This window comes from Aegilops tauschii, chromosome 7 (assembly GCF_002575655.3).
Source record: "Aegilops tauschii subsp. strangulata cultivar AL8/78 chromosome 7, Aet v6.0, whole genome shotgun sequence".
NCBI classification, from domain to species: domain Eukaryota; kingdom Viridiplantae; phylum Streptophyta; class Magnoliopsida; order Poales; family Poaceae; genus Aegilops; species Aegilops tauschii.
Window position 1 is genome coordinate 222564232 of NC_053041.3, and position 13245 is coordinate 222577476.

The 13245-nt window shown below is 49.0% G+C and overlaps 1 protein-coding gene across 1 annotated transcript; it reads right to left on the minus strand.

Moving 5' to 3' along the window:
• Window positions 1-5416: 5416 nt before the first annotated feature.
• LOC109761475 (uncharacterized) lies at window positions 5417-8720 on the minus strand. Its single transcript, XM_020320289.4, has 3 exons — window positions 8150-8720; window positions 7449-7983; window positions 5417-6689 (listed from the first exon to the last, which is right to left on the minus strand). Exons 1-3 carry the CDS (start codon window positions 8524-8526, stop codon window positions 5709-5711), a joined length of 1893 nt encoding a protein of 630 aa, XP_020175878.1. The 5' UTR covers window positions 8527-8720; the 3' UTR covers window positions 5417-5708.
• Window positions 8721-13245: the final 4525 nt, after the last annotated feature.

The window sequence follows — 13245 nt, forward strand, 5'->3', positions numbered from 1 at the left end:
TTTTACTGCAAATGGAAGTTAATTTGGCAAGTGTCTATCTTTTACTGCAAATGCAAGTTGATTCTGTGTACATCTTGCTGTCATATGAAGTTAATGTGGTGCAAGTTATCATCTTGCTGTCATATGAAGTTAATGGTTGAAGCTGTTGATGCTGTCATATGAAGATAATGGTTGAAGTTGTTGAAGTTATTATTGTCATATATGAACATATGTATAACCAGTAACATGCATAACCAGTAATGTTGTCATATGGAGATAGGAAGCAGCATCAAAGTTATGGTTTGCCAACAATTCAGAACATAACATATCTGGGAAGTACCAACAATTCAGAACATAACCAGCATTCACTTACAAAATGATTTGGGAAGTACCAAAATTCAGAACATATCCAGCATTCAGTTACAAAATGATCAACAATTGATCCATACTCATGTGTACACATCGGTATGGATCAATTATAACATTTCTCATGCCTTGGAGTTTAAAAAGTACATCATCTGAAGATGTCAAACATTGAAGTGCCTCTGGTATTACTCGGAAGCACAAGATCATCATCTGAATCAGGCTCTGGACCTGCAGGCCTCTTGCCAAGAGCAATACCTATTAGCCTCATTTCCTCCTTCCTAGCCTCAGCAGCAGCTACCCTGTCTGCTCTTTTTCTTGCTGTTGCAGCTTCTTTCTCTGCTCTCTTCTTGGCTGCAGCTTCCTCCTTTTCAGCCTTCTTCTGAGCTTGCTGCCTTGCTTTATTCTCAGCAGCCACAGCTTTCTTGATCTCCATAATGATCTGCCTTGTTTCTTCCTTAGCCTTCTTTGCTATTGCAGCTTCTTCTTTTCTCTTCTCTCTCTTCTCAGCTTGTGACTTCCTCTTCCTCTCTGCTTCCAATGCTTTCTTCTCCTCTTGCTGATGTCTCTTCCTGGCAGCTTCCTCTGCTTTCTTTTGTTGTTCCTCCCTTCTTGCTGCAAGAAGTGCTTCCTTCTTATTTTCCAGTTCTTTGTCTCTCTGCCTCTTGAGGAGAAGCAATTTTTTGGCCAAGTCACCTTGCTGGATTGTGCTTGAGCTCCCATTGTTGCTGGATTGTGTTGTAGCTCCCATGGTTTGATTGAGCATGGCCCTTGCAGCACATATGAAAGTTGATTCTGGTATAGGCCCTGATGCAACCACTCTTGGCAGAGGCCTCTGGATGGCAAAAGTACATATGAAAGTTCAGAATAACATGTTTTATCTATGAAGTTAACATCAATTACATGAAAGAAGCACATTAACTTACATTTTGAACCATATGATCAATCATAAGATCTTCTGTGATATGATTTTCTGGACAGTTGTGCTCCTGTTGAAGTGTAAGTAATTTTGAATCATATCTTTGCAATGTGTATGATTAGGCAACAGTGCTAGAAAACCTACAGTAGAAATGATGAAAGACATACCTGAGTAATGACTTGCTCATCATCTCCTACATTTGGAGCACCTTCTGCATTACTAGCTTCCACATTTGGATCAACTTCCACATTTGGAGCACCTTCCACATTACTAGCTTCCACATTTGGATCAACTTCCACACTTGGAGCACCTTCTGCATGTGGTTGTGGTGGAGCTTGCACATTTGGAGGGGGCAGACCATCCTTGAGGTACTTACAGCCTTTGATGTTGTGGTCTGGCTCTCCACAATAGTTGCAATGCATGATCACACCATGCCTTGACTTTTTTTTGCCACCATTGCTGCAAGAAACTTCATGTGGGGCCTTTCTTCTGCTCTTGCATGGCCTGCCTACCTGCTTGGTGTACAATGGTGGCTTGATTGGGGGTCCATTCATCCTCTCCCATTCTGTCTTATCTCTGCTGGGATAGATGATGTTCTTGTATGCTTTCTTGAACATCCCAACAGAATAGCATTGGTTCACCAGTAGGAGGGGATCAACTCTCTCATGTCTAGCACATGCTATAGCATGTACACATGGTGTGCCACCCTTCTGCCACCTCTTGCAACTACACTCACTACTGTGCTAGTCAACAATGTAGTCAGTCCCTCTATCACCAACCTGAAAGACTCCATCACCAGCCCCATCAACATAGCAGGTGTTTGCCCATTCAGTTAGCTTATCAACCTTTTTCTTGATCTTAGGGCATATGTCTCCTTTCATCTTATCTCCTTCTATCTGCTTGTTGTAGTGCCTCTGCATCAATTGTTGTTTAATTCTTTCAAGCATTGATAATATTGGTAGCTCCCTAGCATCTAATATGTACCTGTCCATGTAAATGACACATCACTAAATATTTGAATAGAGTACCAGATAGCATATGAGAACATGAGAGCAGTTGGTTCTTACTTGTTAAATACATCACAATTGTTGTTGAGCAAGATATCGCACTTGGGTAGATCACTTTGAAATGCCCTAACCCAAGTGTTAGGTTCAAGCTCATGCAACCATTTGTAGGCATCCAAGTTAATTTCCTTCATCTCAATCATGTACTGCTCATACTTCACAGTAGTGTTGCTTCGTGCTATCTTCCAAAGTTGATTCTTTAGTACATCACCTTTGAATTGCTGTTGGAAGTTTTGCCACATGTGCCTCACACAGAACCTATGTTCTGACTGTGGAAACAACTCATCTACAGCATTTATTAGGCCCTGCAAAATAAGTAACAACTACTTCATATGGTACTGAACTAAATGAAATAAGGTCATCTACAACAAGTTATGAACATCAACATCATTTACCTTTTGTTAATCAGACATAATAGTCCATGGGTTGGTGTTGATGATGCCTAGATCATTCTTAAGCCTCTCAAGGAACCAACACCAGTTGGGCTTGTCCTCCACTTCAACCACAGCAACAGCAATAGGGAAAATACAATCATTTGAGTCAATTCCCACAGCAGTTAGAAGCTATCCTCTATACCTAGTCTTAATATGACATCCATCAAGGAATATCATTGGCCTACACCCCGGAAGAAAACCTCTTTTGCAAGCATCCAGGCACATATATGCTTTGCAGAACCTTGCTTTATCATCAAGTTGGACAAAAAAGGAGCTGCCTGGGTTACTTCTCCTAAGTTCATTTCCATAGTCCCACAACATATTGTACTGGGCCTCTTCATCACCATATATAATCTTCATTGCTATCCTTCTAGCTCTTTGCAATTTGATCCTAGATGGTGTCATATGCCATTCCTTCTGAACTACTCTTGAAAAGTTCCTCAGATTCATATCTTGGTCAGCTCTAAAGCTCTCAAGGTACTTGTGTGCTAAGAAAGGAGCAGTGAAAGCCTTGATCTTCCACTTCTTGGTACATGTGTGTTCATGTACATATTTCTTGACCATGAAACACTTTGTCCTACTATCATAAGAGGCCCAAAGGTACCAAGTACAATCCTCATCACAAGTTGCCTTCACCCTTTCTTGTCATTTACAGGGAGCTTCACATCAACTCTGTTCTTGCAACTGTATTCCTTGATTGCTTTCCTTAGTAACTCAACAATCTGGAAGACTTGCCCAACATGAAATTTGGGGCAGTGTAGGTCCTCATTTCTAAATGCCTTGAACTTCATGTAAATTTCTTCATCATCTGAGTCAGGGGCCCACAAGTCATCTCCTTCTGACTCATACAACTCATCTTCAGGATCATGTGCTACTGGCTCATGTGCTTCTTTCTCATTTCCTTGAATAGACACTTTCTTTTTTTGTTCCTTCTGCTTCTCTTTCAACTTTCTGTCTTCAGGCTCATCCATATCCACATTATCAGCATACAGATCATCATCACCATCACTAATATCATAATCACTGTCCACTATGGCCCCAGGATCAAAGTCAGAGTCATCTGAATCACTCTCATTTGTTTCCATTTCATAACTAGCTGCTCCAAATGAGTTGCATTGTTTGTTTTTCCTTTTTAAGTATCTTGCTCTAACACCTTCACCTAGACCTTCAACATCATCATCATCACCATTTCTTGCTGTCTGAGTCATAGCTGGCTCCTCCACACTAACACCTTCACCTTGACCTTCAACAGCATCTTCATCACCATTTCTTGCTGTCTGAATCACAGCTGGCTCCTCCACACTAACATCTTCACTGCCATCAGATGCTTTCCTTTTTGCAAACACATACTTGCTTACACCATCATCTGCTGCATGCTCTGGAGGATACACTACCTGTATAGGAATTGGGTGTGTCACATTTGCATCTTCAGTATCAACATCAATATCTGCAATTTCTGGCTCATTTGGTTTACTCTTGGAAGGACTAAACACTTGAGGTAGCTGCCTTATTGGGAAATTGACCACATCATCTTCTGTCAGGTTAGCATTCAAACTGTCCTCATGGTCAAGATACAAACTAAATGAGTAATGCCCAATTGATACAAATGTGAGCATCTGATCTGTGTCACTATCTCCTCTGATTTCTCTCAACCCATTCCTATTGATTGACAGAATGGGAATGCAGTAATATACCTTCAGCCTGCCTGCCATCTCATATCCTATCTCTTCAACTAGGTTTTCAACCATGATTGGAGACCAAGTATCTGCATCTACTTCATCGTACCACAGTTGATGACCATTGACATATGAACGATTGGTACCTTGCCCAAGGAAATAACCACCATGGTTAAACTACACTGAAAACTTCCTGCTGCGCTTGTCTGCATACATGAAAACAGAGCAAAACAGAGTTTCAGAATTTCTGTTCCACATAAACTGCAAGAAATAGATGCAAGATACCAACTTTCGGTATGTAATTCACCTATACAACCAACATCTTCAACATGCACCAAAATATAGCACCTTACAGCACCAAATAACCTACAAACAGCCACCTTCTCCAAACCCAAAACCCTATAGGCAGAAACCCCCAAATCATGGTCGAAAACCCTAGGCAAATCTCCAAAATACAGATGGGCATATCTGACTAACAAGCACACCGTCCACAATGCCCATCTCTAAATTTCAACCCTGTAGCTTACAGCGCAAGAACCATGGCGGGGCGATGTGAGGGCTTACTGTAGTTGGGCGGCGGAGCGCCATCGGGGCGACGAACAGGCGACATCGCGACGAAACAGCTCCAGCGATGAGATGCGCCGCGCCTGCGCGGCGCCTCTCGCCCTTGTGCGGTGACTCCGGTGGTGGTGGTCCGGTGCGGTGCCGCCGACGATCGCCCTTCCCTCCTCCCCTTTCACCTCCTCCCGTCTCGTTATGATCGAAGCCGAATGGACAAGGAGCTGGAGGAATTACAGAACCAGCCAAGGGTTTCCTTGTAAAAAGCCCAGGAGAACCCCCGCAAACGCCAGCTATCGCCTCGGATTGGCCTCGGATTGGTCAAATGGAGCGGCGACCGATGAACAGTGACCGTGCAATCACGTGCAAGCGTATTGAGTGACCGTATTGGTCGTATTTTGAATTACAGTGACCAAAGTGTGCTTTCTTCTCAAGTTCAAGTACCGCCAGTGCATTTTCTCTATATAAATCTTCCAAATTCTAGTCCAAAACATACAGGACAACAGTTCGAAGGGGAACACTGTTTCCCCGAGTCCCACGAGCGGAGAGACGCGCGCAAGTCAGTTTCGTACATCCCCCGTCCAAAAGAAAAACTCCTAGAACCCATCCATCGCGCCATTTCCTACAACACTGGAATCAAAAGACCCAGGAGCTCCTACCCTACAACATGTACACACAGCTGAGACTCCGTCGCTTCCTGATGTCTCCCACTCGCTCACTTTTTCCCGCGCTTCCTCGTCGGCCGGTCGTCCTTCGCCCTCTTGGATGGTGGAGGCGTCGGAGGCGCAGCGGCCCGTTTCGGCGGCCGGCCAACGCTTCTCCTCCCTCCTGACGCTGTCTCGGCAGCCTTCTTGGAGCCGGAGGAGCTGCCCGGCTCTTTCCGGCCATCAGCCTTGGCAGCCTTCTTCTGTTCTGTCGCAGAGAGTTTCAGTGTCTCTAGCAACGACACTCTCTCCGTTGACGGCACTGAGTTCTGCTTCATCCGCTTCAGGAAGTCCACCGCATTCCGCTTCTTGATGACGCCACCTGCTGCTGCCGCCGCCTTGCCACCGCTGCCGCTGCCACCCATCTTGTCAGATTTCTTCGTCCTTTCGTCAGCTGCAGCACTCTCCGAAGCCTTCCCCGTTTTCTGATTTGGAGCTGCGTTCCTGACAGGAGCCCGACCCTTGTTGGTCCTCATACCCCTGGCTTTGTCCTTGGCGCTTCCCTTCTTCTTTCCCTCGTCGAACTCCTCATCTTCATCCGTGTCCTCCTTCTCCACTTTCTCCTTGTTAGCAGCAGCAGCCTTCGCAATGGAGCTCCGCTTCCGGCAAACAATGATCGGCGCGGCCTTCTCGAGGAGCGAACCGGCGACCTCGGCATCCGCCTTGGCCTTCTTGGCGCCGTCCGCCGAGGAGCCACCACCGACCAGGGCAGCAGCTTTCCCCGCCGTCCCTAGGCCGTCCCTCTGGAGAGTCGCGGAGATGCGCTTGGAGACGAGCGCGCGAGTCCTGGTCGCGGCGGCGTGCTCTGGCGAGCCACGCGGGAAGAAGACGAGAGCGTTGGCGCATAGCAGCAGCAGGTCCCGGTAGAACTCGGAGGCTGACGCGTAGCACGCGCTGTCCGGCCCGCCAGCGGCCCCACCGGATTCCAGCCTGGATCTGATCATCTCCAGGTCCACGTGGCGCCTGATGGTGCCCTTGTACTTGCCGCTCTCCTGCACATAATTTCGGTGGGTCGGTGAGCAGAGAAAGAGAGAGAGGCACCAACGATTATTTTACGATAGGAAAGAAAAAGTTAGGAAGAAAATTAGTTTCAAATAGGAAACCCGACACAGCGCGCATGTGAGACCACGATTAGTTCCCCATTTTCCTTGTGGAGAAAATAGCAGCCAATTTGGAGGAGAAGGTTAGATTGGATTGTATTCTCTGGCGGGGGCAGGCGGCAACTAGTACCAAGTGGCCGACACGGATGGCCCACCAGCATCTCCAACGAAGACATCGGTATTTGGGACGGGGGCCCCACCACAAGGCCACGCGCACCGCCTGCCCGGCCTATCTCCAGCTCACCCCGTGTTGGACGGTCCAGATCGACCGCGTTCGTGCCAGTACGTAACGAACGAGACCGTGCGAACAGCCAGATTCCAAGTGCTCATCTCCCTCGACGAAGATGTGTAGAGGGGTTGTTCCAGTTTGGAAGCAACGCAAACGTGTATGGTCGCGGTTGTATTTTTTGTTGCCTAATAATCAAAATAATCGTTCCGTGATTACGTACTGCCGGCCAACGGATCTCGATGTGGCACAAAGATTGAATTATTTATTATTAATTTGCTTAATTAATGGAGATAATTATTTAGCTGAACAAGATGATGAATTGAGCATTTGTGCCTTTTTTTTACCGAGGGTAAGGAAGGTGGGAAATGGTAAATAAGAGATTTCTTCCGGGAAAAGAAAAGAAAACGAGAGAAATTCTTTACCTGGCTCTCGAGCCGCCGCTCGAACACGGCGCCGGACTTGCTGGTCCGGACCGACTGGAGGAAGGCGAGGAGCGGCTCGGCCACCGCGGCGGGGAGGGGCACGGGCGCCGACGTGGAAGCCACGTCGCCACCGCCTACCTTCCGCAGCCGGCGACGCCGTTTACGGGACGGGCTGGCCGAGCTCTGCACGTCGCTGCTCTCCTTCACCGCGTCGGCTTCCTTCGACCCGGCCGCCGACTCGCCGGAGGCCTCATCCTTCGCGGCCATCTCGCCGGCGGCCGGCTCATCCTTCACCTCCGCATCGCCGTCGGCGGCGGCACCGCCAGAGTCGTGCCCCGGCGGTGGCTTCAGATCTGAGGAGTTGGACTCCTTGCATGACCGGGCGGACGCCTCGCCGGAGAGGCCGTTCTCACCGCCGGCCTCCTCCGGCGACTCGTTCCCTGTCTCCCGTTCATCCTTCAACGCCGGCGTGGTCTCGCCGGAGAGGCTCCTCTCCCGTTCCTCCTTCAGCCGTTTCACCTTTGATTGCAATGACCTGGCCGTGCAAACGGAAATAAATAATGAGCATTTTTTTTCAAAGAAAAATAAACAGCGACCGACAGATCAGCATCGGACGGCCCACGAGAGGCCGCACTGGACGAACAGGATGAAACTAAAGGAGTTTGATGTTTCTTTTTTATTTTCTGGCTGTTATTTTTTACCCGATCGAGAGATCGTATCGCTCGACCTCGCGGCGGAGCTCGGCGACCCGCAACTTCCTGAGCTCATCCACCCACGCGTCGGACACGGCCGCGTTTGGGTCAGGTTCCCCGCCTCCGTCCACGTCGGCGCCGGCGGCGAAACGACGGTGAAGGAGGCGGAAACGGAGGCGGCAGCTGGTGGGCGTGAGGCGCGCGGCGGCGGAGGGGCTGCGCGACTGCACCTCCGACGCCACCGACTCCCAGCTCGAGGTGCCGTGGCGACTTACGGCGCACGCCAGCAGCAGCTCCTCGAGAGTCCCCCAGATCTCGCCGCCGACCGCCGCCGCCGGCGACGACGACTCCGGCGAGACATCGGGATCGTCCGATCTGGCCGCCATCCGCCTCCCCTCCGCCCAATCGCTGCCACGTCGACGCGGTGACCACGGCGAGGGCTCATAGCGCCGCCTCCATGGACGGTGAGGTGCGCTAGGGTTTGGTTGGTCTGTTTTGGCCTCGTCCCGCCCGCCTATTCCCTTCCCCTCTCTGCCTATCTATCTCTGTGTGGTTCGTCTAGGTTTTGGTTCTGGTTCGGCCCCCATCTTTTCGTCTTTTTCTCCCCCATTTTTCTGCCCACTTTCTTTATCTGGTTCGCTTTTTTAAATCTTCGGAAATGGAAGCATCGTGTACCAAGCCCGATTGGGCAATTCTGAGGTTTCGAGGGGGTCTCCTCTGGAAAGTGGGCCGAATTAATTGGAAAAATATTATGGCGCTCGGCCCACATGTCATTGTCCAGCGGAATTGTTTATCTGTCATGTTCTCCCAGGCATCCATGTTGGATGGTACGGTGCTTTAGCGTGACAGATAATGCGGCACACCGTGCGGTCTAATAAAGTGCGCGCTGACACGTCGGACCCATCATACCTTAAGCAAGGGCTCAGTTGATTAACCACTATTCTTAACTTTAACTCTTGCAGTCTTCATCTAAGGAGAAAGATTACGGTCTTACGGGCGCTTTTTTTTTGCGGGGAAGTCTTTTTTTTCGAGAGTACGCCAATGACGTACCATATTTTTATAGAAGGGAGAAAAAATTACAAGATTCGTGTGATCAATGCGAACATCGATCACCCGAGCACCCACACACACCTACAAGAAGATCAATCGTGATCTCTCACAAAATGATCTAATCCACCCACACCTACACCTGCACTGTGCCAGTCATGAATTTCGTCAAGGATGGCTCTAGCTAACTCATTGCAGTCCTTGACTTGTTCCGGTCGGTTGAACACCTTAGCGTTCCTCTGCTTCTATAACAACTAAGTTGCGGCAATGACGACTGAATCAAAGCCTCATTTGTGTTTCCCTTGAAAGCCAGCTCGTGCCCTTAGCCACCATTCGGCAAATGTGTCCGTTCTGTTAGGGGGGGATGTTGATTTGCAGGGAGTCAAAACACGTGTGCTACACCTGTCTTGCGTAAACACATTGCACCACGATATGCTCGACCGTATCCTCGTCCTGCAGACAAGTGTAGCAAGGCGAGGGGTTGTCCATGTCGTGCCCGTCTGTCGGATGTCCATAATCCGTGCTGCACCGCGAGCCAGGCAAAGATCTTGCACTTCAACGGCGCCCAACTACGCCATATCGCCGCAGCTGTAGGCGATCCGATCGCTCCTTGGTTGAGCCTCATGTAAGTGGATCTCGCCGTGTATATACCCGATGGATCATGCGGCCAAGAGAATGTGTCCTCCATTTGCGCATCTCTAGGCACTGTCGCGATAGCATGCCTCAAGTGAACTGTTTGTAGCAGTGCTCCGAAAGATGTCTGCGGTTGAACATCGAGTGCCCACCTTTCACCGATCAAGGCCTGGGCCACCGTGCGGGAGTTTTTGACCCTTTTTTCCACTCCAGCCACCAGCATGGGCGCTATGTCCCTGACGGAAAATCCATGGATCCACCTATCCCTCCAAAAAAGAACCTTGTCTCCTTTGCCCACTGTGATTTGCACCAGGCTGTCGAATACTTGCCTGGCGTCATCATCCACCATAAGCCCTAGCCCGTGCCATGGCCTTTGCGGATCTGTGCGCCGCATCCACTCCCATCGCACCCTAAGTGCTAGTGCTTGCAGACTCAAATTTTTCACTCCCAGGCCTCCGAAACAAGTCGGCTTGCAGATCGCGCTCCATGCCACTAAGCATTGACCTCCGTTCACTTGATCTTTCCCAGCCCAGAAAAACGCACGCATCCATCCATCGATGTCCTCGAGTACCCAGCCAGGGGCCTTCATCACGAGCAATTGATGTACAGGTCTCGCTGCAGGGAAGTATTACGGGCGTCTGATTGAGTTATATGAAACATTGGCAGTGATTATTTTTCTTTTTTATCGGGGCGACTCACTAAATGTAAAGAAAAAAATATCAGTACGACATTTCTATCTTGTGAACCGGTGAGCCCTTTTCCTGGTTGCTTCGGCCGTGGCCTCCCGTGTTTTTCTCTTTTTAAACTCCGCTATATGGATTTCAGGGCAACTCCGGCACATGACCTTAAATGGTCCGGCTGCATCCGTGTTAGTGTAAACTAACAGAACAGATGGCCCAACGCAAGGATCAAACGAACCAATGTTCGTTTTCGGTCCGCTTTTAACCAATTCCTGGCCCAATTCTGGGCCGTGTTTGCGGCCAAATGGACGCGTGCACGTGCGCGGCATGCCCATGTCCTCCCCTGGCCTGCCCGTTAGGGACACATGCGCCCCTTTTTCCATTTTCCTCCCCTTACTCCAGCCGCACCCCCGCCCACTACCCCTCTCGTCCCTTGCTGTCGCCGCCATTTTTCTCGGCTACATAGCTGTCCAGCACGGCCACGCGCTCGCCCACTACCCTTGTCGCAGCCCTTGTTTTCTCAACACCCCGAGCTGTCCAACCCTGGGCGCCTGATTTTAGCGCATCCGGCGGCCGGGTTTGGAGCGTATCTGACGAGATCCGGCCGTGCGCTGGGCGCACGGGGCGCACGGCCGGCGCATCCAGAAATCCGAACGGATGCCGCCCCATCACCACCCCCAAACGGACGAAATTTGGACAGAACGGACGTCCGTTTGGGGTCATGCGTTGGAGTTGCCCTTATTCATTCAGCGGTAGTACATTTGAGTATGTAGCAACATTCTCTACAGCTGAAGCTTCCTTACGACATCTCCAACAGCAACCCGCAAAAAACCTCCCGCATCCATCTGCATTCGTCCGCGGAAAGGGGGGATCAGTCCATGGACATGGATGCAGGAGGTCGACATCCAACGCTAGCCGCATACATTTCAAACTATTTTTTAACAAACCTGATGGAATTCATGCAAAATGCCAGATTTCGTACAAACATGACGGATTTCATACAAACACGGCGGATTTAACTACATTTTGAATATTTAGAACAAAAAAAGACCCGCCCCTAAACCTATCCTGCGGCGACGGCACCTAGCGTCCAAGCACGTGTCGTCCTCCTTCCGCTGTCTCCATGAGCACCGGCGATAAGACCGATGAAGTTAAGGTGCGGTCTCCGGCTAGGAAGAGTAGAACACGGAAGACGGACCGACCCAAATGGGACACCAGACCCCGTCGCCTCTCGTGGCCTACTCATCCTCGGAGTAGTCCACGCCTTGTCCGTCGCCCATGGACGTGAGGTCCACGAGGGAAATGGTAGCGCCTTGGCCGTCGTCGTCCCACTGGGCCGACTGATGGTTCATCGACGGTGCGTAGGAGGCGCAACTGGCTATGTTCTCCTCTGCGATCGCCTGCAGCTGCGCCTCCGCGGCTTCCGCTTCCTAGCGAGCAACGACTTGAGCGCGGTCGACATCGTAGATGGCACGCTTATTCCTCTTATATGTTAATGCACGCATGCTGAATTACATCAGTCACCATATTTCATCATGCATTTCAAATTCTTCATATTATATGTTAAATGCATGTATGGATTATGTAGCGACCAGACCTCAAATGGTCTGTGCTGCTGTGCACCAGTGTCATCCCTGGATCAGTAATGCTGACACGCACAGTACAAATGAAGGATTTATAACAGAGTAGCAATCACACACTTATTACATCGAATATCTCCGAAGAGATTAAGTATGATAAACATGGCTTAAGGCCATCTAATACGATAACAGCGGAAGACTTGGAAGATAAGTGAGTCCATCAACTCCAGCGGCATCACTGAGTATAAGACCATGACCTAAGGCACCTTACTCGTCGTTTGAAAAGTCTGCAACATGAAACGTTGCAGCCCGGAAACGGGTCAGCACATAGAATATGCTGGCAATGTAACACATAGAGAGTAATGAACAATAGCAATGCTATACTACATGCATATATGGCTGGTGGAAAGCTCTATGGTTACAATTTTGCGAAAAGCCAATTTTATCCTACATCAAAGGAATAAATTTTATTTAACTATCATGGTGGTTGTGAAACATTGAGATGGTTGACAGCATCTCAATCCCAATTAGAAGTCATCAATAACCCAACAAAATTAATTAGAAGTAACATAGTGATGAGATTCACATGATAATCCAAGTACTAGATACTCAAGATGTCCATAACCGGGGACTCGGCTAACCATGATTAGTTTGTACACTCTGCAGAGGTTTGTGCACTTTTCCCCACAAGACTTGATCTCCTCCGTTGGATTACTCGCATTACATGATGTTTGAGTAACGGATGACCAAGACACAGTCTTTCGGAAGTGTTTGCACCTTACGTATGGGTAGACAGTTACACCTACTTTCCCCTACATCTGCTAGTCTACCACTGTAAGAGTTCACACAGCTTAATCAACTATGCTAGAGCCCATAATAGCTTGCGGCTGCACACGGAAGTTTCTAGCAGGAATAATCTCATGATCCCTTTGAACCTGGGTGGCGGTCCAAAAGAAAAACAAGCAAATCCTGGAATACCCAGGTACCTCAATCCACCCAGATGTGAGTTTTAGTTGCCACCTTAAGTAAACCATTAATATCAATCTCACATCTGTCATGAATTTCACTCAAACCCAATCCACGTCTACGAGCATAGCATGGCAATAGTAATAGCAACGCAGAAGTAACTCCCAAGGGTTTGATAATAAAACGGGTAATAGGTTCT